The sequence below is a fragment of the Mustelus asterias genome, chromosome 5 (genome assembly GCF_964213995.1).
Source record: "Mustelus asterias chromosome 5, sMusAst1.hap1.1, whole genome shotgun sequence".
In the NCBI taxonomy this organism is placed as follows: Eukaryota; Metazoa; Chordata; class Chondrichthyes; order Carcharhiniformes; family Triakidae; genus Mustelus; species Mustelus asterias.
Genome location: NC_135805.1, coordinates 101,737,907 through 101,762,507, shown reverse-complemented (window position 1 = coordinate 101,762,507; position 24,601 = coordinate 101,737,907). Strand labels below are relative to the sequence as shown.

The 24,601-nt window shown below is 40.2% G+C and overlaps 1 protein-coding gene across 3 annotated transcripts in view; it reads right to left on the bottom strand.

Annotated features, from left to right (window-relative positions):
• The window catches only part of nbas (NBAS subunit of NRZ tethering complex), a 259,241-nt gene that overhangs the window by 133,004 nt on the left and 101,636 nt on the right, over positions 1-24,601 (bottom strand). For all 3 annotated transcript variants that reach the window (XR_013497784.1, XM_078213107.1, XM_078213108.1), the window contains 4 exons: positions 22,847-22,969; positions 21,857-21,959; positions 18,998-19,227; positions 7,787-7,899 (listed from right to left, as the gene is read on the bottom strand). Coding sequence is in view for 2 of the 3 variants with exons in the window: in XM_078213107.1 (XP_078069233.1) it covers positions 7,787-7,899; positions 18,998-19,227; positions 21,857-21,959; positions 22,847-22,969 (569 nt within the window). In the remaining variant the exon portion in view is untranslated. The remainder of the gene's footprint in view (positions 1-7,786; positions 7,900-18,997; positions 19,228-21,856; positions 21,960-22,846; positions 22,970-24,601) is intronic.

Genomic DNA, 24,601 nt, shown 5'->3' with positions numbered 1-24,601 from the left:
AGTTAATAATAAAACTGAAGTTAACCATGCACCTAAAAAGAGGACAAATCCTTTTCACACTTTCAACGTGGAATCCAGTCTGCAATTAAGTATTTCTAAATTTATTTTATGCATTCCTCTATAGCAAAGCAATTCTATGGATGAATCTTGATGTCAATGCAACATGGGTTACAAATGATCTATTATTTCTACATGCTGGAAACTTAGCACCATCTGTCCGTAGTGATTACCCAAGTCTTAATTGTAAAGTGACTGAGGTTTCACTTTGCATTTACACACTGATAAAGTCAATGCCAGAGCATTTGTTACAGACCAGTATCAACTTTTCCTTTCCTTCTCTTTAAACCTTGTATTGATTGGAATACTGGCAGATACGGATGAAGAATCTTGCCAAGAGGTTTAGGCTTTCTCGGAAATATTTTTAGATATTTTCTTTAGATGTTCCAAATTCTGGAAACAGTTCAAGAGGCTATTATAATATTTTACATTCAGAAACTGCACACATTCAAAACAAAGAAAGTGTTGTGATCTTCACTGCATCATGGAACTCTCCTATTATTCAGGTGCTTTAAGCAAAATTATGTTTCATTCTTTTGTTTATCCCTCTTGTGTTAATGTCTATAGTTTGAATTACTGTGTTTTGTTGGAACTGCTAGCGGGATGCAGTACAACATATTGATTTGATTTAAAATGCAATGTACCTGAAGGTAATCCCACTGTTACTTTATTATACTATGAATCAGTACACAGCAACAATGAAGGAAGAAAAAAGTTTATTCAACACTTTGTACCCCTTGGATATAAATTGCATAAATCAACACAATTACTGTATTGGCATTCATTGGATATATGTTTGTGGAGTACTGCATCTCATTTGGAAATTTAATCCAAGTTTTAAATTGCATTTTTGGATCCTAAAGGACTTCATTGAATAGAAATGAGTACATAATAGGCCAAGTTTAGTTCCATGTTTGAAGTGTAAAATGCAGTTGTAGTGCATTATTTATTAACCATGGTAAATTTGAACATAAATAAATTGGTAAACACAATGTTGAGCATATTTCAACATACTAGTCAATGTCCCATGACACTGAGAACAAGATTAACTGTAGTCATCAGGTGAAGTGGGGAAGAAGGTGGGGGATAATTGGACTAGGACAGGCAGACATGATTCAGAATCTTTTTTATATTCATACTTCTACCCTTATTTCAATGTAAAACTATGGTTTTATGTTGGTTGCAGTTAAATAGCAAAACTTACAGCATTTTAGGAAAGGAAAATAACATTGTTAATGGAATACGACATCAAAGGGACCTAGGGGTACACATTCACAAATCATTAAAAGGAGTAAAACAAGTTAACAAGGCCATAAAAATTGCAAACTAAGCCCTGGGGTACATTTCTAGATAAACAAAATTGAAAAGCAGGAATATTATGCAAAGCTTGTGTCAAACCATGGTTAGACCAAAATTGGAGTATGCTGAAAGTTCTGGTTTCCTGACAATAAAAAGGATATAGAGACACTGGAGAAAATACAAAAAATAAATACTAATTTCATCAGAACAGATAGATTATTATCAGGAGTGACTGAATAAGCTAGGTGCTTTTATCTAGTAAAAAGGCGGAGGTTGAGCTATTAAAGATCTTTAAAAATCTTTAAAAATTATGGGGGAATTTGATAGGGTGTGCATAGAGAATATATTAATATTTGTGAAGTCCAAAACTGGGGGACAAAATAGAAAATATTTTTTCCTTTTATTTATTCATGGGATGTGGGCATTGCTGGCTAGGTCAGCATTTATTTCTCATCCCTAATTATCCTCGAAGATGGTGGTGAGCAGCTTTCTTGAGCCACTGCAGTCCCTGTGGTGTAGGTGCATCAACACTGCTGTTAAGGAGGATGTGCCAGGATTTGGTGACAGTGAACAAACTGTGATATATTTCCAAGTCAGGATGGTGAGTGACTTGGGGGAAACTTCTAGGTGGTGGTGTTCCCATGTATCTGCTGCCCTGTCCTTTTAGGTGGAAGCATTCGGGAGTTTGGAAGGTGCTGTTTAAGGAGCCTTGGTGAGATCCTGCAGTGCATCTTGTAGATGGTATACACTGCTGCCACTGTGTGTCGGTGGTGGTAAAGGGTATGAATGGGTTTGTGGATGAAGTGCCAATCAAGTGGACTGCCTTGCCCTGGATGGTATCAAGCTCTGCGAGTGTTGTTGGAGCAGCAGTCATCCAGGGAAGTTCAGAATATTCCATTACACTCCTGACTTGGGCCTTGTAGATGGATGACTCATTCGCTGCAGGATTCCGAGCCCTTGACCTGCTCTTGTAGTCACAGTATTTATCTTGCTAGTCCATTTGGTACCACCCAGGATGTTGATAGTGGGGGATTCAATGATGCTAATGTAATTGAAAGTCAACGGGTGATGGTCAGATTCTCTTTTGTTGCAGATGGTCATTGCTTGGTGCTTGTGTGGCACGAATGTTACATGTCAGTCCAAGCCTGGCTATTGTCCAGATCTTACTGCATTTGTACATGCACTGCTTCAGTATCCGAGTAGTTGTGAATGCAATCATCACCAAACATGCCCATCTCTGACCTTCTGATGGAAGGAATGTCATTGATGAAGCGGCTGAAGATGGTTGGGCCGAGGACATCACCCTGAGAAACTCCCACAGTGATGTTCTGGAGCTGAGATGATTGACCTCTAACAACCACAACCATCTTCCTTTGCGCAGTTATGACTCCAAAAAGTCCCCCCACCTCTCCCCAATGACGCCTGTTTTGCTAGGCTTCACGATACCACATTCAGTCAAATGCTTCCTTGATGTGAAGGACCGTCACTCTCACCTTTGAAGTTCAGCACTTTTGTCCATGTTTGAAACAAGGCTGTAATGAGATCAGGAGCTGAGTGGCCCTTGTGTAACCCAAACTGAGCTTCAGTGAGCAGATTATTGCTGAACAATTATTGCTCGATAGTCATGTTGATGACCCCTTCTGTCGCTTTGTTGATGATTGAGAGTAGGCTGATGTGGTGATTGGCTTTGTCCTATTTCTTGTGTGCAGGACCTACCCGGGCAATTTTCCACATTGGGAGTAGATGTTGTAACTATGCTGGAACAGCTTGGCTAGGGGCACAGCAAGTTCTGGAGCACAAGTCTTTCGTACTATTGTTAGAATATTGTCAGGGTACATACCCTTTGCAGTGTTCAGTGCCTTCAGCCATTTCTTGACAACACATGGAGTGAATTAAATTGGCTGCAAACTGGCATCCATGATGTCGGGGAGCTCTGGAGGAAGCCAAAATGGAGCACACACTCAACAGTTCTGGCTGGAGATTGTTGCAAATGTTTCAGCCTTATCTATTGCACTGATGTGCTGGGCTGCCCCATCATTGAGGATCAGGATATTTGTGGAGCCTCCTCCTCCAGTGAGTTGTTTTATTGCCCACCACCAATCACAGCTGGATGCGGCAGAAACGCAGAGCTTAGATCTGACCCATTAGTTGTGGAACTGCTTAGTTCTGTCTATCACTTGCTGCTTACACAGCTTGACAGGCAAATAATCTTGTATTGTAGCTTCACCAGGTTGACACCTCCATTTTAGGTATGCCTGGTGTTGCTCCTGGCATGCCTCCTCATTGAAATATAACTTAACAATGTAAGATAATGTAAACTTCATTTCCAATAAAGTGAATTTCCTGAATTTTCCAATTCAGGAAAAACGTCTTTATATACAGAGTGTGTAGAATATGTAGCTACCTATCATGAGACGGAGGCAACCAGCTTTTAAGGCCAAGATGCATAAGCATTTGAGGGCAAAAGTAATTTTTAAAATATGCAGATACGGTTAGATGAAGTAGCTGGGAGGATACATAAGTGCTGGCACAGATTAGTTGGGCCATATAGCGTATTTCTGTGTTGTAATTTCATGTTAACTGGGAGATGCAGAAAGAGCTACCACTGGCAAGAGGATGCAATTGCAGTGTGATCGGATTGCACTGACAGTTACCAGTGCATATAAAGACACTGAAGTTTATATTGAAAAAGATTGACAAAATGAGCCACATGCCAGTGAGGGCAGGAATAGGATGCTTGGGCGGATGAACACGTGGCTGAGGAACTGGTGCAGGGGGCAGGGTTTCTAATTCTTGGATCATTGGGACCTCTTCTGGGGCAGGTGGGACCTGTACAAGAGAGACGGGTTACACCCAAACTACAAGGGGACCAACATACTTGCAGGGAGATTTGTTAGTGTTATTGGGGAGCGTTTAAACTAAATTTGCAGGGGGGTGGGAACCAGAGTGCCAGAGCAGATAGTGGAGTAGGGGTAAAAAGACAGGTTAGTTCAAGCAAAATCACAAATGGAAGGGTAGAGTGTGGTGGAAATAATCTTTTGAGGTGTGTCTATTTCAATGCCAGGAGTATTGTGGGGAAGGCAGATGAGCTGAAGGCGTGGATAGACACATGGAAATATGACATTATAGCCACTAGTGAAACTTGGCTACAGGAGGGGCAGGGCTGGCAGCTCAATGTTCCAGGGTTCCAATGTTTCAGGCGGGATAGAGGCAGAGGCTTAAAAGGTGGGGGGGTGGTGGCATTGTTGGTCAGGGAAAATGTTACAGCGGTACTCAGGCAGGATAGATTAGGGAGCTTGTCTACAGAGGCCCTATGGGTGGAGCTGAGAAACAGGAAAGGTATGACCACATTAATGGGGTTGTATTATAGACCACCCAATAGTCAGCGAGAATTGGAGAAGCAAATCAGCGGAGAGATAGCTGACAACTGCAAGAAACACAAAGTTGTGATAGTAGGGGATTTTAATTTTCCACATATAGATTGGGACTCGCATACTGTTAAAGGTTTAGATGGGGTAGAGTTTGTAAAATGTGTTCAGGAGAATTTTCTACATCAGTATAGAGAGGTGCCAACTAGAGAGGGTGCGATATTGGATCTCCTGTTGGGAAATGAGTTAGGGCAGGTGATGGATGTGAGTGTGAGGGAACACTTTGGATCCAGTGATCATAATGCCATTAGTTTCAACCTGATCATGGATAAGGATAGATCTGGTCCTCGGGTTGAAGTTCTGAACTGGAAAAAGGCCAAATTTGATGAAATGAGAAGGGATCTGGGAAATGTGGGTTGGCACAGGCTGTTCTCTAGTAAGGATGTAAATGGAAAGTGGGAGGCCTTCAAAGGAGAAATTTTGAGAGTGCAGAGTTTGTATGTTCCTGTCAGGATTAAAGGCAAAGTAAATAGGAATAAGGAACCTTGGTTCTCGAGGGAGATTGTAACACTGATTAAGAGGAAGAGAGAGTTGTATGAAATGTACAGGCAGCAAGGAACAGATCAGATGCTCGAGGAGTATAAAAAGTGCAAGAAGCTACTTAAGAGGGAAATCAGGAGGGCTAAAAGAAGACATGAGGTTGCTTTGGCAGACAGAGTGAAGGAAAATCCAAAGAGCTTCTATAGGTATGTTAGGAGCAAAAGGATAGTGAGGGATAAAATTGGTCCTCTTGAAGACCAGAGTGGTAGACTGTGTATGGAACCAAAAGAGATGGGGGAGATACTAAATGGTTTTTTTGCATCCGTATTTACTGAGGAAACGGGCATGGAGTCTACAGAAATAGGGCAAACAGGTAGGGAGGTCATGGAACCTTTACAGATTAAAGGGGAGGAGGTGCTCGCTGTCTTGAGGCAAATCAGAGTGGATAAATCCCCAGGACCGGACAGGGTATTCCCACGGACCTTGAGGGAAGCTAGTGTTGAACTTGCAGGGGCCCTGGCAGACATATTTAAAATGTCAGTATTCACGGGGGAGGTGCCGGATGATTGGAGGGTGGCTCATGTTGTTCGTTGTTTAAAAAAGGTTCCAAAAGAAATCCGGGAAATTATAGGCCAGTAAGTTTGACGTCGGTGGTGGGCAAGTTATTGGAAGGTGTGATAAGGGATAGGATCTACAAATATTTGGATAGATAGGGACTTATTAGGGAGAGTCAACATGGCTTTGTGCGTGGTCGGTCATGTTTGACCAATCTATTAGAGTTTTTCGAGGAGGTTACCAGGAAAGTGGATGAAGGGAAGGCGGTGGATGTTGTCTACCTGGATTTCAGCAAGGCCTTTGACAAGGTCCCTCATGGGAGGTTAGTTAGGAAGGTTCAGTCGCTAGGTATACATGGGGAGGTAGTAAATTGGATTAGACACTGGCTCAATGGAAGAAGCCAGAGAGTGGTTGTGGAGGATTGCTTCTCTGAGTGGAGGCCTGTGACTAGTGGTGTGCCGCAGGGATCGGTGTTGGGTCCATTGTTGTTTGTCATCTATATCAATGATCTGGATGATAATGTGGTAAATTGGATCAGCAAGTTTGCTGATGATACAAAGATTGGAGGTGTAGTGGACAGTGAGGAAGGTTTTCAAAGCTTGCAGAGGGATTTGGACCAACTAGAAAAATAGGCTAAAAAATGGGAAATGGAATTTGGCGCAGACAAGTGTGAGATATTGCACATTGGAAGGACAAACCAAAGTAGAACATACAGGGTAAATGGTAGGACTCTGAAGAGTGCAGTTGAACAGAGGGATCTGGGAATACAGGTACAGAATTCCCTAAAAGTGACGTCACAGGTGGATAGGGTCGTAAAGAGTGCCTTTGGTACGTTGGCCTTTATAAATCGGAGTATCAAGTATAAAAGTTGGAGTGTTATGGTAAGGTTATATGAGGCATTGGTGAGGCCGAATTTGGAGTATTGTGTACAGTTTTGGTCACCTAGTTACAGGAAGGATGTAAATAAGGTTGAAAGAGTGCAGAGAAGGTTCACAAGGATGTTGCCAGGACTTGAGAAGCTGAGTTACAGAGAGAGATTGAATAGGTTGGGACTTTATTCCCTGGAGCGTAGAAGATTGAGGGGAGATTTGATAGAGGTGTATAAGATTTTGATGGGTATAGATAGAGTGAATGCAAGCAGGCTTTTTCCGCTGAGGCTAGGGGAGAAAGAAACCAGAGGGCATGGGTTAAGGGTGAAAGGAGAAAAGTTTAAAGGGAATATTAGGGGGGGCTTCTTCACGCAGAGAGTGGTGGGAGTGTGGAATGAGCTGCCGGATAAAGTGGTAAATGCGGGGTCACTTTTAACATTATAGAAAAACTTGGACGGGTTCATGGATGAGAGGGGTGTGGAGGGATATGGTCCAAGTGCAGGTCAGTGGGACTAGGCAAAAAATGGTTCGGCACAGACAAGAAGGGCCAAAAGGCCTGTTTCTGAGCTGTAATTTTCTATGGTTCTATGGTTTCTATGGTGACACCAGGAAGTAATGTTTTGAGGAATTAAAGGTCAATTTTTAAAAAAAGTTTTAGATCTATAAGTTGCACACTTCCTGTAAATGCTGCTTAAACAACTACGCCTACTTATAATTAAAAAAATATATACTTGCCTCCCATAGTATCAAACTCCACTACCAAAGCCGTGAGTTCTGTTCTCCATCGTGCTATCTGAGGAAGAGCCAGCGATCTCCGAGATGGCCAATTTGCCTTCTTGCTCTGCCTTCCCCCTACCCCGAACTTTGTCTCTTGCACATCACTGGCCAAATATTATCAAGGGTTAAGCCATATAAATCCATCCAGTGGGTTTGTTCAACTGTCTCCATTCCCCTTCACTTCCTGCCTAGTCTCCTTTCCCACTGCTTCTACTTCGTCTCTACTACTTTGCCTCATGTTCTTCTATGTGCAACATTTGTTTTGTTTCACCTGCTTTGTTTTGGGCACAGTACCAATTATGCAAAAGAAAGCTCTTATACCTTGCATGGGCAAGATCTTCATGTTGAAATCCTCCAGTAGACAGAGAGCATTGATGAGATCCAGCTCTTCTTGAATGACAGGGGAGCAGTCTGTGATGAGTTGTAAGCAGCATCTAGTAACAAAATAAGGAACGTCCAGATGGTAAATTAATCTCAATCATGCAGGCAAGGTGATATACTCAATGGCCTTTAATTATCAGTCACTGCAATGGCATAATGTAATTGTGATTTGTCCAACAGTAAACGATCCCAGTGTATATGTTGACCCAGCGTATAAGACGACCCAATTTTTCCAGCCCCAAAAATCACATTCTTGCATGTACTCAGTGTACAAGTCGACTCTACTTTTTACCCATGACATGCTATACTCGTATTACTAATCAGCCTCAATGTTTGACTGAAAAAACACCTGCTTTACTTACTGATACCTTATTATTGGGCAGAAGGGATCAAGCAGGTGATATGGGCTGTGTTGTGGAGGTGCATTAGAGTTTAAGACACGCTCACACAAGAGCAGACCGTGAATGAACAACAAAGAGAAATGAATCTTCCAACTAAATGAAACATGAAGCTGGTTTTAAGCTAAAATTTGCTAACTTATCAAATAATCATTCTGCAACAAGCGAATTCAGTGTTAGTAAACAATTGGTGGGAGAATGGAAGGAGGAGGAATTTGTCCTGAAGATGCCCAAGACAAAATGCACCAGGAGAACAGCAACCAGCCACTGGCCTGATCTTGAGAAGCATTTATTGGAATGGATCTTCGAAAATCATCTGAATGTTTAGATCGTGACCAGAAATGCAATGCATACATGTGCAGTTTAGTGGACCAAATCAAACCCTGAGTCCAGCAAAGATTTCAGAGCAACAGCTAGTTGGCATGGCCATTTTATGAAACAAAACAGGGTAGGTGTTGCAACATAGGACCATGATTGCTCAGAGACTACCAAAGTCCTCAACTGAGTTTCAGTTTCCAGTTTATCAGTTTCCAGTGATACATCATCAGGCTGCAGTAAACACACCAGTACCCATGCCACGCGAGCCCATGAATTTCAAAATGCCTAGCAACTGAACTGTGGAATAGAAAGGTTCAAGTGGTTGGATAGATGAGGATGGAGTGAAGTTATAAATCGATAATGAATGGAATAGCCGCCTCAGCAGTTTACCAAAACATAGCTGATTGGTGTAGGACATAGCCTCATAAGGCTATTCACGTCAAATGAAATAGGGGGCTGGTTGACAGAAAAGGAAACCTTTGCAAATAATGAAAATATGCATGCTGCTATGCTTGATGTTTTGTGTGGTTTCATCATTAAATGTTTTTTTTTAAAAACTAATGCACCAAGTGTCATCAAATTATTGAAAAAATGCAGAATATCCAATTCAATGGATGAAGGTGAAGATGATTTGTTGTGGAGGGAAGTATTCAAAACTGAAAGTGCCACATCTGATTAAGAGTGGGATCCTTACTATGATGCCATAGCCAAAGTGACTCAGAATGAATTTGATGAACTCTTTGCATTGGATGCTGGAGGCAATGTATTTGATTAGTTTCAAAATGCTTTTATTGTGGTTAGAAGTATCTTTATAAAATTAATTCATTCAATAAACCACACCACATTAATTTATTATGAACTACCAGTGTTTTGTTTTCACATTTAAAAATGGTGAACACCCACACTGGCAGTTTACATTTTATACTCGGTTTATAAATCAGCTCCAGTTTGTGAAAGGACTTGTGGAAGCTTCAATGGTTGACATGTACGCCGTGATCTATGGTATTTGTGTAGAGTAGCCCAGTTAAAACCAGCTACAAGATGATTTTCTCACTCCTAATTTTCTTTATTAATTTACCAAGTGTCATCAGATTTTTAAAAAAATGCAGAATATACAGTTCAATTGATTCTAAAGAAATATTAAAAGACAGAAATATTTTAAATTAACTTCCATATCAGAACTGCCCGTGTGGTTTGGGCATTTTACCCACAGACTTCCTTCATTTGTACTTGGTAAGATGTAAATAAATACAAATTTTGGCTTTGCTTTTGATAACATTCTTTCTTACAGCACAAACACCATGTAGTTGTGCCTTTTCTGAATTATTCAGTGTGACATAACTAAGCTCCAAATTAGTGTAGCAGAACCTACACTCTCCTAATCGGGGAATATATGCAAAACCGCAGCATTTTGCAGTGAAAATTCCAGAAACATACTAGAGGAGACCATGAAATCTGCAGCAGAAATGTTACCTTGCTGAAGACACAGAAGAGGCAGAAAACAATCCCTAACTTCTTCATGAGATCAGATTAGGGCACACTGTAAAGTCAGTAGTGTTTCAATGAACTGTAAAGTGTTACAATTATTTAATGTTACTGGAGACAGCAGGGTTGAAGGGTTTCAAGGAACTTGCATTTATTAAAGTTCACTTTCGAATAGAATTTCTATAGTGCAGGTGGCAGCCATTTGGCTGATCAAGTCTGCACCAATTCTCCAAAAGAGCATCTTACTCAGGCCCACCAACCCCACACCCCTTCCCCACCTCTTCCGGGAAGTCTCAGAGCATCACGTCAAACATGGGCAAGGAAACCTCCTGCTGATTACCATGTACCATTCACCCCACAGCTGATCAGTACTCCTCCATGATGAACATCACTTGGAGAAAGCATAAGAGTGTGGCAAGGGCACAGAATGTACTCGAGTGGGGAACTTCAAAATCCATCACTAAGAGTGACCACTGCACAGTCCTTGTGGAGACAAAAGTCGCATCTTCACATTGAGAATACCCTCTTTTCAGTCATGTGGAACTAACATCATACTAAGTGGGATAGGTTTCAAAAAGATCTAACAACACAAAACTGGGCATCCATGAGGCACCGTGGGCCATCAGCAGCAGCAGAATTTTACCCAACCATCCTCAAAGGTGGAGGAGTCCAGTGCAATAGATGAGGCTGAAGCATTCGCAACAATCTTCAGCCTGGATGGCACATCTCGGCCTCCTCTGGAGGTCCCCAGCACCATAAATGTCAGTCTTCAGCCAAGTCAATTCACTCCAAGTGATATCAAGAAATGGCTGAAGGCACTGGATACGCAAAGGCTATGGGCTCTGACAATATTCCAGCAATAGTCCTGAAGACTCGTGCTCCAGAACTTGCCACACTCCAAGCTAAACCCTTCCGTTGGTTGGAGTCATACCTGGCACAAAGGAAGATGGTTGTGGTGGTTGGAGGTCAATCATCTCAGCTCCAGGACATCACTACAGGAGTCTTTCAGAATAGTATCCTAGGCCCAACCACATTCAGTTGCTTCATCAATGACTTTCCTTCCATCATAAGGTCAGAAGTGGGGATGTTCATTGATGACTGTACAATGTTCAGCACCATTTGCAACACCTCACATACTGAAACAGTCTGGGTCCAAGGGCAACTCGGGATGGGCAATAAACACTGACCTAGCCAGCAACACCCACGTCTCGTAAATGAATTTGAAAAAAATACTCTCCCCTTGCCCGGATGAGTGCCGCTCCAACAACATCCCAGAAGTTTGACATCATCCAGGACAAAGCAGCCTGCTTGACTGGCACCCCATCCACAAACATTCACTCCCCCCTCCACCAACACACAGTGGCAGCAATGAGTCCCCAACTATAGGATGCACTGCAGAAACTCACAAAGGCTCCTTAAACAGTACCTTCCAAACCACCTAACGCTACCATCTGGAAATGCAAGGGCAGCAGATTTATGGGAACACCACCACCTGGAGATTCCCTTCCCAGCCATTCACCATCCTGACTTGAAAACATATTGTCGTTCCTTTTCTGTCACTGGATCAAAATCCTGGAACTCCTTTACGAATAGCACTGGGGTGTACCTACACCACATAGACTGCAGTGGTTTAAGAAGGCAGCACACCAACACTTCAAGAGCAATTTGAGTTGGGTAATAAATTCTGGCTTAGCAGCAACGCCCACATCCCAAGAATTAATTTTAAAAATCACATTGTGTTAGTGAGCTTTCTAGCTTCAATGACAGAATTTACATTGTTGCAAGGGAGGAGGTGGCGGGAGATGGCTGCAGGGATATTTATCAATGATGGAAAAATGCAAAGATGATTAAAGTTTTATATATCCCTTCATACCTTGTGATATGGAGATGAATAGCTGGACAATTATATCATTTATTTATGAAGAACGTTACATAAACACAGAACATGACAACTATATCTCCCTCAGGATGAGAAAAATACTTTTTAGGAAGCACAATTTCTGGGGAAAACTTACTGTCCAAAATTTAAGAGGCCATGTATCTTGAAACAAAATTTCTGAATCTTCATGAGCAATGTCATAGATGCTCTGCTGGAATACAGAACAAGGTTTTGTATCTAAGCTGCATGCATGTCATACACTAGGCACCACACATTGTCACATTTTGAAAGCAGGCGATAGGTGACTTTCACTCTGAAACGTTCAACAGGTAAAACTAACAGATGAATGATCTTGGCAATGGGCAACTAACTGTAATTATCTGCTTTGCCGAATTAGAAAAGTTGCAAAAGAGGTATTGGCCACATTACCAGGTAAACAGCATTAAAAAATTTCAGACCCCAGACTCCTCACAAGCAATCCCACCCATGAAGTTGGGTCTACAAAAAAAAGTTTGTGCAAAATTACACAGAATCCACGCAAAGAAAGGGGCCATTCCGATTCAGCCCGTTTGTAAGGTCCGACTTATACACTATGAGCCTCCGCCTATTCGAATAACACCATCCCCCTCTGCGCTCCATATGCCTTGGCAACTGTTTGAGGCTAACCCAGGCTGTTCGTAACTTAGCTGTCATATTTGACCCATAGGCAAGCTTCTGACCACATATCGTGCCATTACCAAACCCACCTTCATAATATTGCACAATTCAGCCCTTGCCCCAGTTAATCTGCTGCTGAAAATCTCATCCATGCCTCAGTTACCTCTGGGCTTCAGTATTCTAACACATTCCTCATCTACTTCCCGTGTTCTTTATCCAGAAACTGGAGGTAGTTCAAAACTCTGTGACCTGCATCCTAATTCACACCAAGTCCAATCCAGTCCATCTATGACTCCTCTGCCCCCTCATCTACATTGGCTCCAATTTCAGCAAACATTTTTGAAAACACAGGTCAGAATTTTTAAATCATTGCATGGCTTCACTACCTCCCATCTCTATACATTACACATAGTAAATGTGTTGCATTGTAGGGACCATGAATGCAAGACGTTGATGGTTGAAAGACAAATGAACACTCTGCTAACAACATACACTGACAGATTGAGCTGCAGTGGATTTTAATAACAAGCTTGCTGCAAAGAACCATAATGTAACCCTCTGCTGATCCAGAGTTCCAAAGGTTTATGCAGACTCATTGATCAAATTCCAACGATACAAATTGGAGAATAAGGATCAACAAATGAAACCAAGAACTCCAAGTGTATTTAAGCATCTTTTCAACTCTACTTCATCACTTGAAAAGGAAAAGGGGCTTAAACAGTGGGCATCATAAACCTGGTGTCGATGCAGAAATGTTGCGATGCTGATAAACCCAGGCAAAACATTACCTTGAAAAAGAAAGACACTGGTGCAAGAACCAGATACCAACAGTCATGATTTAACGAGTATTATTCATGAAGATTTAAGTGCAAGATGTAAAGTAACGCCTGCTATTACAGCAGTTTGTGACCATGAATTACTAGATCAAGCCATGGCAGCAGCCTGTTATTATTTGACATATCACAAAAAATTATGATGGGGTGAATACTACTTATACAAATCCAAATCTTTCTAAACTTTGTGCACCGCTGATAACTTCTGGATGAGTTTTGTTTCCCAGAGCAGAGAAAACAAATGAGAAACTTCTTCAATTAGGTTACTGCCCATCTTGAACATAAATAATCGAACAAGCATTACTATTCTCAGGGAGAATAGGTTTCCATAATTGTTTCATTATAGAAAAGCCAGAGGAAATTCCCAATAAACAATGCAGTGTACACTCATATATCTGAAACAATTGTCAACAAGTAATGGTTGCATTAGCTCAGCCATGAAATAAGCAAAAATAACCTTCATTAGCAACACTGGTATTTTTGAGACAGAGGATATAGCTGCTGAAAGTAAGTTTCTGTGCCATGACTCACTTTGATGACACCCTGCATAGTATACATGATTTCACCAGTTCAAACATTTTTATGACTGTTAAGCCTGATAACTTCCTCAACACACTCTAGCACAAGTCTGAAACAAATGTAAATAAACTGTTGGTTCGGCTATGGATACGTGATGAAGGGAAAAGATGAACTTTTAATACAAATTTTCATGGAAAACTAAAAGGATAAGCTGAAAATCCTTGATTACTTGCTAAAAGACCAGAATTTAATTAAAAGTATTAACAAAGGATAAAATACTTAATTGCTAAACTTGTCCAAAATAAGATGGCGTGCTGTGGGATGGTTCACAAAAATCAAAGCTTTCATGGATAATATGATTGCTTCAAACTGTTGCAAGATTAACTGCAGTTTCAGTTTTAGTAAAGCCGCAAGGCCAGGCAAGATTTGCTGCATTTCTGAATGACGAGGAGAGATAAGATAGCCATGACAGAGACAGCTGTTTTATTGTGAGCCATGGGAAAGAAAGGACAAATAAAAGATACAGCAAACTGTTTTTTGGTAACAGATAGAAAAGCATCCGTTTTAATCAGGTTGAGAAATAAAAACAAAAGCAGATCAAAGAATTAACCCCTCAGTCTCTTGAAGCAGAAGAGTGAATCATTCAAAGTTTCAAATGATATTAAAATTGTAAGCACCTCCATCCGTAAAACTGTTGTGTTGCAATGTCAATAGAACCCAATTACTTAAAAAATGTTTCAGCCTCAGCTGACACTTACACCTCAGTAAAGGGAGATTTAAAAACTGCAGTGGCATTAAATGTTCTTTCCATGTACCTGATGTTTACTTTGCCAAGTATTATTAGCCAATTATGTATAAATGAAAAAAAAAGGAGAAATCTGAAGATTTTGCACATGGCAAAGCCCAATAAAGATTCTAATTCCAAATGTTCCAATGACTGAACATTCTTTCAGGAAAATAGGCACTGCTGACACATGTGCAAGAATTTATCAAGGCAGAGTCAATGAATTTGTTGCAGAGTCCTGTGTGACAGGCAGCACTGAATACTTGCATGTATCCTGCGAAACACATTACTCTGAATGAAATGAAGCAGACACCTCTGAATTAGTTAGGGACTAACTGAACAAGATTTTCAGCTTAATGCCTTTAGAAACTGCCAAGAACAAAGCCGACACATAAAGGTGAGGCACACATTTGACAATGGAATTATTACCGCTCTGCAAGGTATACAGAGGCAAAGCGTGCATCAGAAAGTGACCCCTGATGGTATTCAAATCACTGTCAAGCACATAAGAGAGCGTAAAATTACATCAACAAAGATAAAAGTTGCTGGAATTTTACCTGATAATGGAATAATAGAATTCTGCCATATACATATATATATATATGGGCACTCTTGATACTTCAATGCAAAAGTCTGTTGCTTACAGAACAGCTGGCTATCAATAGCTTGAAAAGTGAGAGGTAAAGACCCTAAAACAATTAAAGAATGGATAGACAACACCAACAGTTCAGTCCTCTTCCCGCTTTTTTTCATGACTAGTTGGGCAACCTGTTTATGTATATGTCAAAGGAATGGCTAACCAACATCCCAACTGTGACACGACAGCTGCTGTAGCTAAAAAATATCCTTATTAATATGATCCTGGGCACTGGCAATGGGTCTCAGAATTACTCAAAGCTCTGTGCTTCATTGATCTAATATGAATGAAACAGGAGAGAATGGCCCTGGGAGCTCACATCAATTTTGCGTATTGTTAAGTCTCACGGCATCATGACAAGGCAACCTGCTGACCTACTTTTCTCCCCGAATCAGTAATTTTCCACGTTGAATATCACTTGAAGGAAAGATTGAGAGTTTCAAGGATACAGAATATACGATGAGCAGGGGACTTCAATCCCAAGAGTAGCATGTGAGCACAATAACTGACCGAGCTAACCAAGTCCTGAAGGACATAGCAGCCAGACTGAACCAGTGGTACGTGGTCAGAGAAACAACATGAGAGAAGTCTATTTGACCGCATCCTTGCCAATCTACCTTTTTCAGATGCATTTATTAATAGTACTGGTCAGAGTGCACACTGCTTGTGGAGATAAAGTTCTGTTTTCATAGCAATGGACATCTTCTATTGTGGCTCTATCACTGTGTTAAATGGGATAGATTCAAAAAAGATCTAGCAGCACCAAATTAGATATCCATTAGGTTTTGTGGGCCATCAGCAGCAACAGAATTACTTCCACCTATAATCTCATGAGAACCTGGGCATGTTCTCCTTCGAGAAGAGAAGGTTGAGAGGAGATTTGATAGCGGTGGTCAAAATCATCAAGGGTTTCGACAGAGTAGGCAGAGAAATTGTTCCCATTGCTGGAAGGATCAAGAATCAGAGAACACAGATCTAAAATGATTGGCAAAAGAACCAAAGATAATATGAGGAATTATTTTTTTTAAAGCAACAAGTGGTTACACTCTGGAGTGTACTGCCTGAGAGTGTGGTGGAGGCAGATTCAATCACAGCCTTTAGGAGGAAATTGGAAAAGCGCTTGAAGGCAAAAAAATGCAGAGCTCCCAGGGAAAACAGGGGAGGAGAACTTGCGAAATTGGCCTTATAGAGAGCTAGCATAAACTCTATGGGCTGAATGACCTCATTCTACAGGGTTGAACCTTTGTGCTCCAGAATTACATAGAACGCGAATCAAGCCAATCTGGTATAGCTACAACACAGGAATCCACCAACACTGGAATCCAAGTAGAAAATAGTCTAGAAACTTCTTGTTCACACAATGCAGGACAAATCCTCTCTGGCCAGTTATTACCACATCAGCCTACCTTCAATGATTAGTTAAGTGATGGAAGGTATAGAAACAGTATTAAATAGCACTTATTCACCAACAACATGCTAAATCTATAATCTGCTTGGGTTCCACCAGGTACATGAGACTTCAAAGTTTTTATTACATCCTTGGTCCAAAGATGTACAAGGGCTGGCTTCCAGAGATGATGTGCAAGTGACCACCCTTGCCATCAAGGCACTTGACCCCGTGTGGCATCAAGGAGCCCTAATAAAATTGAATGTAATAGGTAATTGGTGTTTGAGTGGGGCGTGGGTGCTGCTCCCACTTTGTTGGAGTCATATCTAGCACAAAGGAAGATGTTTGTAGCTGTTTGGAGGCCAATCATCTTCCGCCCACGACATTGGTGCAGGGGTTTCTCAGGGCAGTGTCTTAGGCTAACCATCCTCACTTGTTTCATCAATGTTTTCCCTTCCATCATGAGGTCAGAAATTAAGATGTTTTCTTCTGATAGCACAGTGTTTGGTTCCAACTGCACAGGTAGTGAAGTAATGCATGCCTGGATGTAGCGAGACATGATCGACATTCAACCGTGGGCTGCTGAGCGGCAACAACATTCTTGTTATGAAAGAGTCAGGTAATGACCATCACCAGGTTTAACCAGCTCGCCTTGATATTCAGTGACATTAGCATTGTTGAAGCCTTCACCATTAACTTCCTGGGCAGCAGGAAATCTAGGGTCACCACTCACCAGAAAATTTATTGGACATATCACATAAACATTGGGGCTAAAAGAGGGCAAGAGGCTTTGTATTCAGGGTTTCTGGACTGACTTTTCGATTCCCCCAAATTTTCTATCATAGGGCACAGTTGAGTCGGGAGATGGAATACTCACCTGTTGCTTGGATTTGTAAAGCTTCAACCACACAAGAAGCCCAACGGTATTCAGGTCAAAGCAGCCCTTTTGACTCATCACCATCATAAACATTCACTTCCTCCAGCACTTTAGCACCAGGCACAGTTTCACCAAGATTTTGTCAAAAGTGCTTCCGCAACCATAACCTCGGGCACCCTGACTTGGAAACATGTTGTCATCCCTTTATCATCGGCAAGTCAGAATTCTGGAGCTCCTTCCCACAGGCAGTGGGGCAGGACTTTCACTGCATGGACTGCAGTTGTTCAAGAAGGTGACTCACCACCGCCCTCTCAAGACAATTAGGAATGTGCAATAAATGTCAGCCTTGCCAGTAATACCCACATCACATGAATGAACAATAAAACATGATGTAAAAATTATCATTCTGCGTTCAATGAATATGTCAAATGCTATGCCCCGGCTCTGCATGCTTTCTATTTCTTTAGGAAAACTGTTATTGAACAATCAGAAAATATTTAGCAACACAAACACAAAAACATGAAATAATATGGGAAAAAATCCACTAAACATCATGTAGCCTGGATCAGGAAGTTTTTTTGAGAAATTAAACCAAGATCCCATTTGCCTGTTCAGATGCATGTAAAATATCACATGGCAATATTGAAATAAGTAGTGTTTCCAGTGTCCTGGACAACATTCATCTTCTAACCAACATTAAAAAAAGCAAACACATTCACTGGTCATTTATTGCATTTGTTATTTGTGTGACCTGCCTTTGCACAAATTAGCAGCTGTGTTAAGGAATCACTCACATTAAATTCCTAATTTAAATCAGTTTGCCCCAGGGATGGCTTTCTAACCCAAAAGCAAACCCATTCCTATTTCCTGCCACTGTCCCCAAGATTCAGCTTTGGGTGTTTTGTACTGGTCTTTCATTGGTGGAAAACTCTTAATTATTTCTGAAAAAGCTTTAACGCAAGTTTAGTCAAAATTAGTATGCAATTTGATAGTGGTGTTTTGAATTATTATTGTCTGCAAACAGCCTTTATACGTGGTAACTCACTTAGACAAAAAGTTTGGAAGCATGATGCTTATTGCATACGCCATTGCACATGATCTTCTATAGACAAGGTACAATCTTCCATGCAATAACCTACCTGGAAGTCTTGTATGACTAATAGATCATATTGATAATTTTTGGACTGATACAGATTGAAGTTCAATGATTGCTCTGCATTACCAGCATAAACATTTCTGATATTACCATCAGCAGCTCTCATGATGCTGCCACAGTGGTGATCTTAATATATAAAGACTGGTTTTAATAATCGTGACATCAAAAAAAACCCATACATACATCTATATAGATGTAAAATTAATTAATTAATAGATTACCTGGCCAAATCCATGCAATTATCAGTCAGTGTGGCTGATGAGTCAAAATACTCTCTGGCAGCAGCAAGAACCAATTTGATGCTTTTCTCATAGCTGACTTTGGATTGTATCTTGCTTCTGGAAGCAGCACTAATGTGCGGGTTAACAGATACACTGCTACAATGCATCATTTGCCCAGCCAAGCGGATATTCTCCAAACGGCTAGAACATAGTAGGCTCTCGGTGAATATCTAAAAATTGAAACAACTGGTTACGGTCAAGGCTCTAGTTGCAAGAGGGAAAGATTCAGAACTTTATATTGAGACAACATATACTAACTCTTAACTTTTTCTAAAGCAGCCCTTGCAGGTCTTCATGTTATCAGTTAGGCTAACTCTAATATAGTGAAAAAGTAATGTGGGTGCAATGTAAAGAAACTATTAAGGTTAATATCCTTCTGTTCCTAATGGCATACATTTTCAGTCTTCCATTTGTTTCCGACTGTGCAAAGATGATCTATTTTGTTTATTAAAAATGTGCGCATGTCAATAACACTATTGGAATCGCACTTATAGATAGTGCTGAGAATCTCACATTTAGTTGACTTATTAAGCAAAGTGGAATTCCCCCAGCTGACAGGCAGGTCAAAACTCAGTCCCCACTTCACACAATTGAAAGTGGCAAATTCAGTGCAAGGATTCTTTGACAACTGCTTTCAGAAATATTACAGTCAGCTCAAATTTTTATCTAACTGCCAAATAATTTAGATGTCTAATATCCTCAAAGAGAAATATTTTCAGCCAAATTGGCAAATGACACCAGTAACAACTTTGAGAAGCAAGCCTGCATTTAAACTCCACCAACAGAACGTGCGCATGGTGGAGGGAGTGAATGTTTGAAATGGGGGTTGGGGTGCTGATCAAATGGGCTGCTTTGTTCTGAATGGTGTGGAGCTCTTCAAGTGTTATTGGAGCTGCACTCATCTAGACGAGTGCAGAGCATTCTATCACACTCCTGACTTGTGACTGTGGGTGCTGGAAAAGCTTTGGGAATCAATCATCACAGAATATCCAGCTTCTGTTCTGCTCTTGTGGCCATTTCATTTATGTGACTGGTCCAGTTAAGTTTCTGGTCAGTAGCAGCCCCTGGTTTTTGATGGTATCACCAGAAGATTTTTTAATGACAATTCAGCAGTTTCATTACTGATACCAGCTTTTTAATTCTGGATTTAATTAACAGAATTAAGTTACCCTACCGCTAGTGGAATTTGGACTCATGCTTCTGAATTATTTGTCTTGGCTTCAGGACAATTGGTCCAATAACAACCACTTTGCTACAGTTTATTGTCTACATATTGAATACATGCCTTTCTATTTTTTAAACTTTCCTCTCTTTATTCATTATTGGCTAGCTGGTTTAGTTCTTAGCAGAATTTATTTCTCCTGCACTCAAATGATCATCTTTTTAAATGAAGGCCGCTTTAACTCCCTGAATATATTCCCCCGCTTATCTTCCCTCATTCCATTCTCATTTCTTCAAAATTAACTTTTTTATGATCTACTAATTTGATCTTTGTTTTCCTCATGTCTTTCTCAATTATTTTAAGCCTTTTCTTTTCCATTATAAATGGAGCATCCTTTCCAGTTGAATGCTTACAAGGAAATCAAAGTATTATTATAGTCAATGTATTTGAAATGTAATTGCTACACTGTCAAATTAAACATTTTGCGTAGGTACCAAAAAACTTAATGCCAACACTATGTGACACTGAGTACCTCAAAAGTGCCTTCTTATTAAAATAACATGATTAAATCAAATTATACTCTGGACATAAGGAAATGATTATTTTTTATAGTAAGTTGTCATTCTTCAGCTAAGGACATACAGTTGGCTAAAGGCTCATTAGTTTACTGATCTGCAGTTTGACTATGTTTATTCTTTGAATGGAAACAATTTTCACATACATATTAACATACTTAAAACCATACAAATTAAAGAATGCTTTCTTAGGAATTTTAATTCTGATGATTTTGCCCAGCCGAGAACCTACATAAGATCTCATTGCACTCACAGCTGAGTTTCTTTTAAAACAAAAAGGCTGCAGTGAAAAAGACTAATTAGAATGAAGCAGACATAAAAATAAACAAACAAAAACATGACTTCCAAGATAGAGACCACCATATGGGAAGATGGGCGGGGAACAGGAATGAGGAATATAATGCCAATAAGGTTTGAGATATCCCTTTATTCGGCCAGCTAATTATTTTAATGCAATTCAATAGGGATGCAAAATGAATAGATTGCTACCTGAACAGATAACATAAAAGAATCTGGCACCAAACAGTTGCCATATGGCTCATATGGTCCTTCTTAAAATCTCATTGACTGAAAAGCAATGTTCTGTTACCACATTACTTCTTCTGTATAAGGCAACAACATAGCATAAATTGGTGCAGAGAAAACAATCACAAAACAAAAGACAAGTTTGATTGTTCAAAAGGCAAACAGAAATGTAATTACATTTGGAAAAATTATAAAAAATATACAGAAGTTTGCAAATAAACTTAATACCTATGTACAAAGAAATAAATCCCATGATAAAATCTCTAAAGGTGGGATCGTATGACGGGGTAATTCAATGGAATGGGATGTTATCTGATTTCCAATCCTTATTCCTAAATACACTTAAAATCAGGTACAAAAGAAGTGGAAGATAATGGCTTTAAAGTGCAAATACCAATTCAGGTTGAGATTTACATTTACATCAATCTGTGATAAGGTTTTACAACTGAACCTCTCTTGATCTGTAGAATACTTCTCAACATGTTCTAATCATTTTCAGATTTGACTGGGTAAGGATCTACAACTGGAGTGCTTTACCTCATAGCAAATATTGCAGTCCAGGCACTTGTATACGGAACGTTGTATTTCCAACAGATCTTGCAGCAAGCCTCGCCACTCACTCTCACTTACAGGTGGGTTCCTGTGTTCACAAAATCACAATAACCATTATTCAGAACTTCAAAAGGACAGACACTTTGGTGTAATGGGCAGATAGGTGGTAGATAATGTTCAATGTGAAGAAGTGAGAGATGATACATTTTGGTAGGAAGAACATGGAGCGACAATATAAAATAAGGGATAATTTTTTTAAAGTTTTGAACCATTGAATCATAGAATCCCAACAGTGCAGGAGGCCATTCGACCCATTGAGCCTGCACCGACAACAATCCACTCAGGTCCTTTCCCGTAACCGCACCTATTTACCCTGCTAACCCCCCGACACTAAGGGGCAATTTGCATGATCGATCAACCTAACCCGCACATCTTTGGACTATGGGAGGAAACCAGAGCACCCAGAGGAAACCCACACAGACATGGGGAGAATGTACATAGACAGCCACCCAAGGCTGGAATTGAACCCAGGTCCCTGGCACTATGAGGCAGCAGTGCTAACCACTGCGCCACCCCACTGAACTTGCATTTGAAACTCAATTTCTTAAAATAAAAAGTTATACCTCCAAGATACAAATTTTAACATGAAGCAAATGTAACACCCGCAAGGAGGAAAGTGACCACTGGTTGGTCAATTTTGTGTTTCATGGTTTTAATCCCTCTCATTGCATCTGTGGTTGTTTAAGAAAAATTTGAGGATTTGCTTAGTCTCATCTGTTATCCCCATCATTCAACTGCTTTATTCCAGAGTACAGACATCTTAAGTAAAGAGAAAATGAGAATTACCAGTTCAGTCTCACCACAATATTGGCTTCTAACACACCAGGTTATTTGGCAAGGATAAAAGGCAGCTAAATGCACGTTGAAACACATCTCTAATTTACATTATTTGAAAGCAATTTGACATGTACTTACTTGCGCCCAACATGTCTAGTTAACCGCACCATAAGTAGATGAGCCTCCTCTGGACTTGACTGTGTCTTCTGTACAAACGAGATTGGTTTTTGTAGACCATGCTTTTCCAAAATTTCTGCCACACTAAAGAAAATAATTACAAGTGATCAGTTTAAAGCAATAGCTCAGAACTTGATTCCTCTGGCAGAGCAGAGATAAATGAGCAAGTGGGATGACAAGCTTAAATGGGGAAATGTGAGCAGCAGGGAAGGACGAGGCTCAGTGAAAAGAGAAGCTAAAAGAGTTGCACTTAGGATGACACAAGATGAAATGAGGGGTTCTTGCAGTTGGAACCCGGGAACCGAGATGGGCCAGAGTAAAGTGAATTACAGACAGGTGAGGCGAATCACAGGCGAGCTGGATAGCATAGAACAATGGGGCCATATTATACATTTCTTTGGAATTGATTTGTCAACATCTATGTAATCATGTTCGTGGTTACCACTGATTTGTCACTACTGTTGCAAGGATTTTACAACCAAGTGCTTTCCAATTATACATCATTAACAACGTGCACACATTTTAAAAACTAATATAGCAGACTGCATTTGTAACTACTGTTCAAAAATTGTATGCAAATTTGAAGAACGTAGAGCAAACAAACGTATCAAGGCAAAATACTCTCGTTTAAAATAGTGACAATGTTATTAGTGGGGGAAGTAACATCTTACTGCAGAGAGAGACAAACATGAGCTGCAAATATTTATAGAAAGCAGTCAAAAGATAAATTCTTATTTGTGATAAAGATCGTCTTATGTTGGTAATTCACGCATTAGAAATGTGAGTTCACATTAAAGTTCCCTTTATAAATAATGATCAAAACCAAGAGTAGCAAAATCATACACTGGTCCAAACGATACATTAAAAGTTTAATTATTATCTCCTTATTATCACCATTGTCAATTTTGGTGATTATTTATTAACCTCCCCTGTACACACTAAATGATTAATTTGGAGATACTAGCTCAGGCAGTCACTCACCATTGTATTCACAATAAGAGAGTTTTTACAATTATAATTATTTTGATATGGCTGAGCTTAAAAATTTTAATGTTAAAAAGGCATACCCATGGATGGACAGTGTATGAAGGGAAAAAAGTCAATTAAATGCGGACATTTATCATCAAGGAGTTAATCAATGGGCAAGTTCCAGCCAGATTAGAAACAAACAGCATATTTCTACATAGTGAAAGAAATGGATTTGGGCAAAGATATGGAGTAAAGTTCGAACCATGATTTTACCGAATTGTGGAACAGGCTCATAGGGTTAAATAGCTGATTCTTGTTCCAAAGAAAAAGCTAAATGCAGATGTAAGAACATAGAAAATAAGAGGAGATACCATTCGAGCCTGCTCCAACAATCAATATGATCATAGCTCAACAGCATGCTCCCACCCTCTCCCCAAGCCCATAGGTGTGATCCTGTTAATAGGATAGAGGTGATTTGGCAGATACAGTAAGGAGTCTGCAGATGACAGTCAAGTCTACAGATTACAGCGAATGGCTGCTGAAATGCTTTAAGAATCTTGTTGGTTTCTTGATGGCTATTTTCTTAATTCAGAGGGATAGATGACGGGAGAAAGGTCTTGCTTCAACTTCCAAAGGATGAAGATGTTACTCGAAATGTGAGATAAGTGATTAAATAAACTTAACATTAATGGCAAACAGGTGGAAATTGTTGACGAACTTATATACTTGGAAAGTATGTGCCCAGCA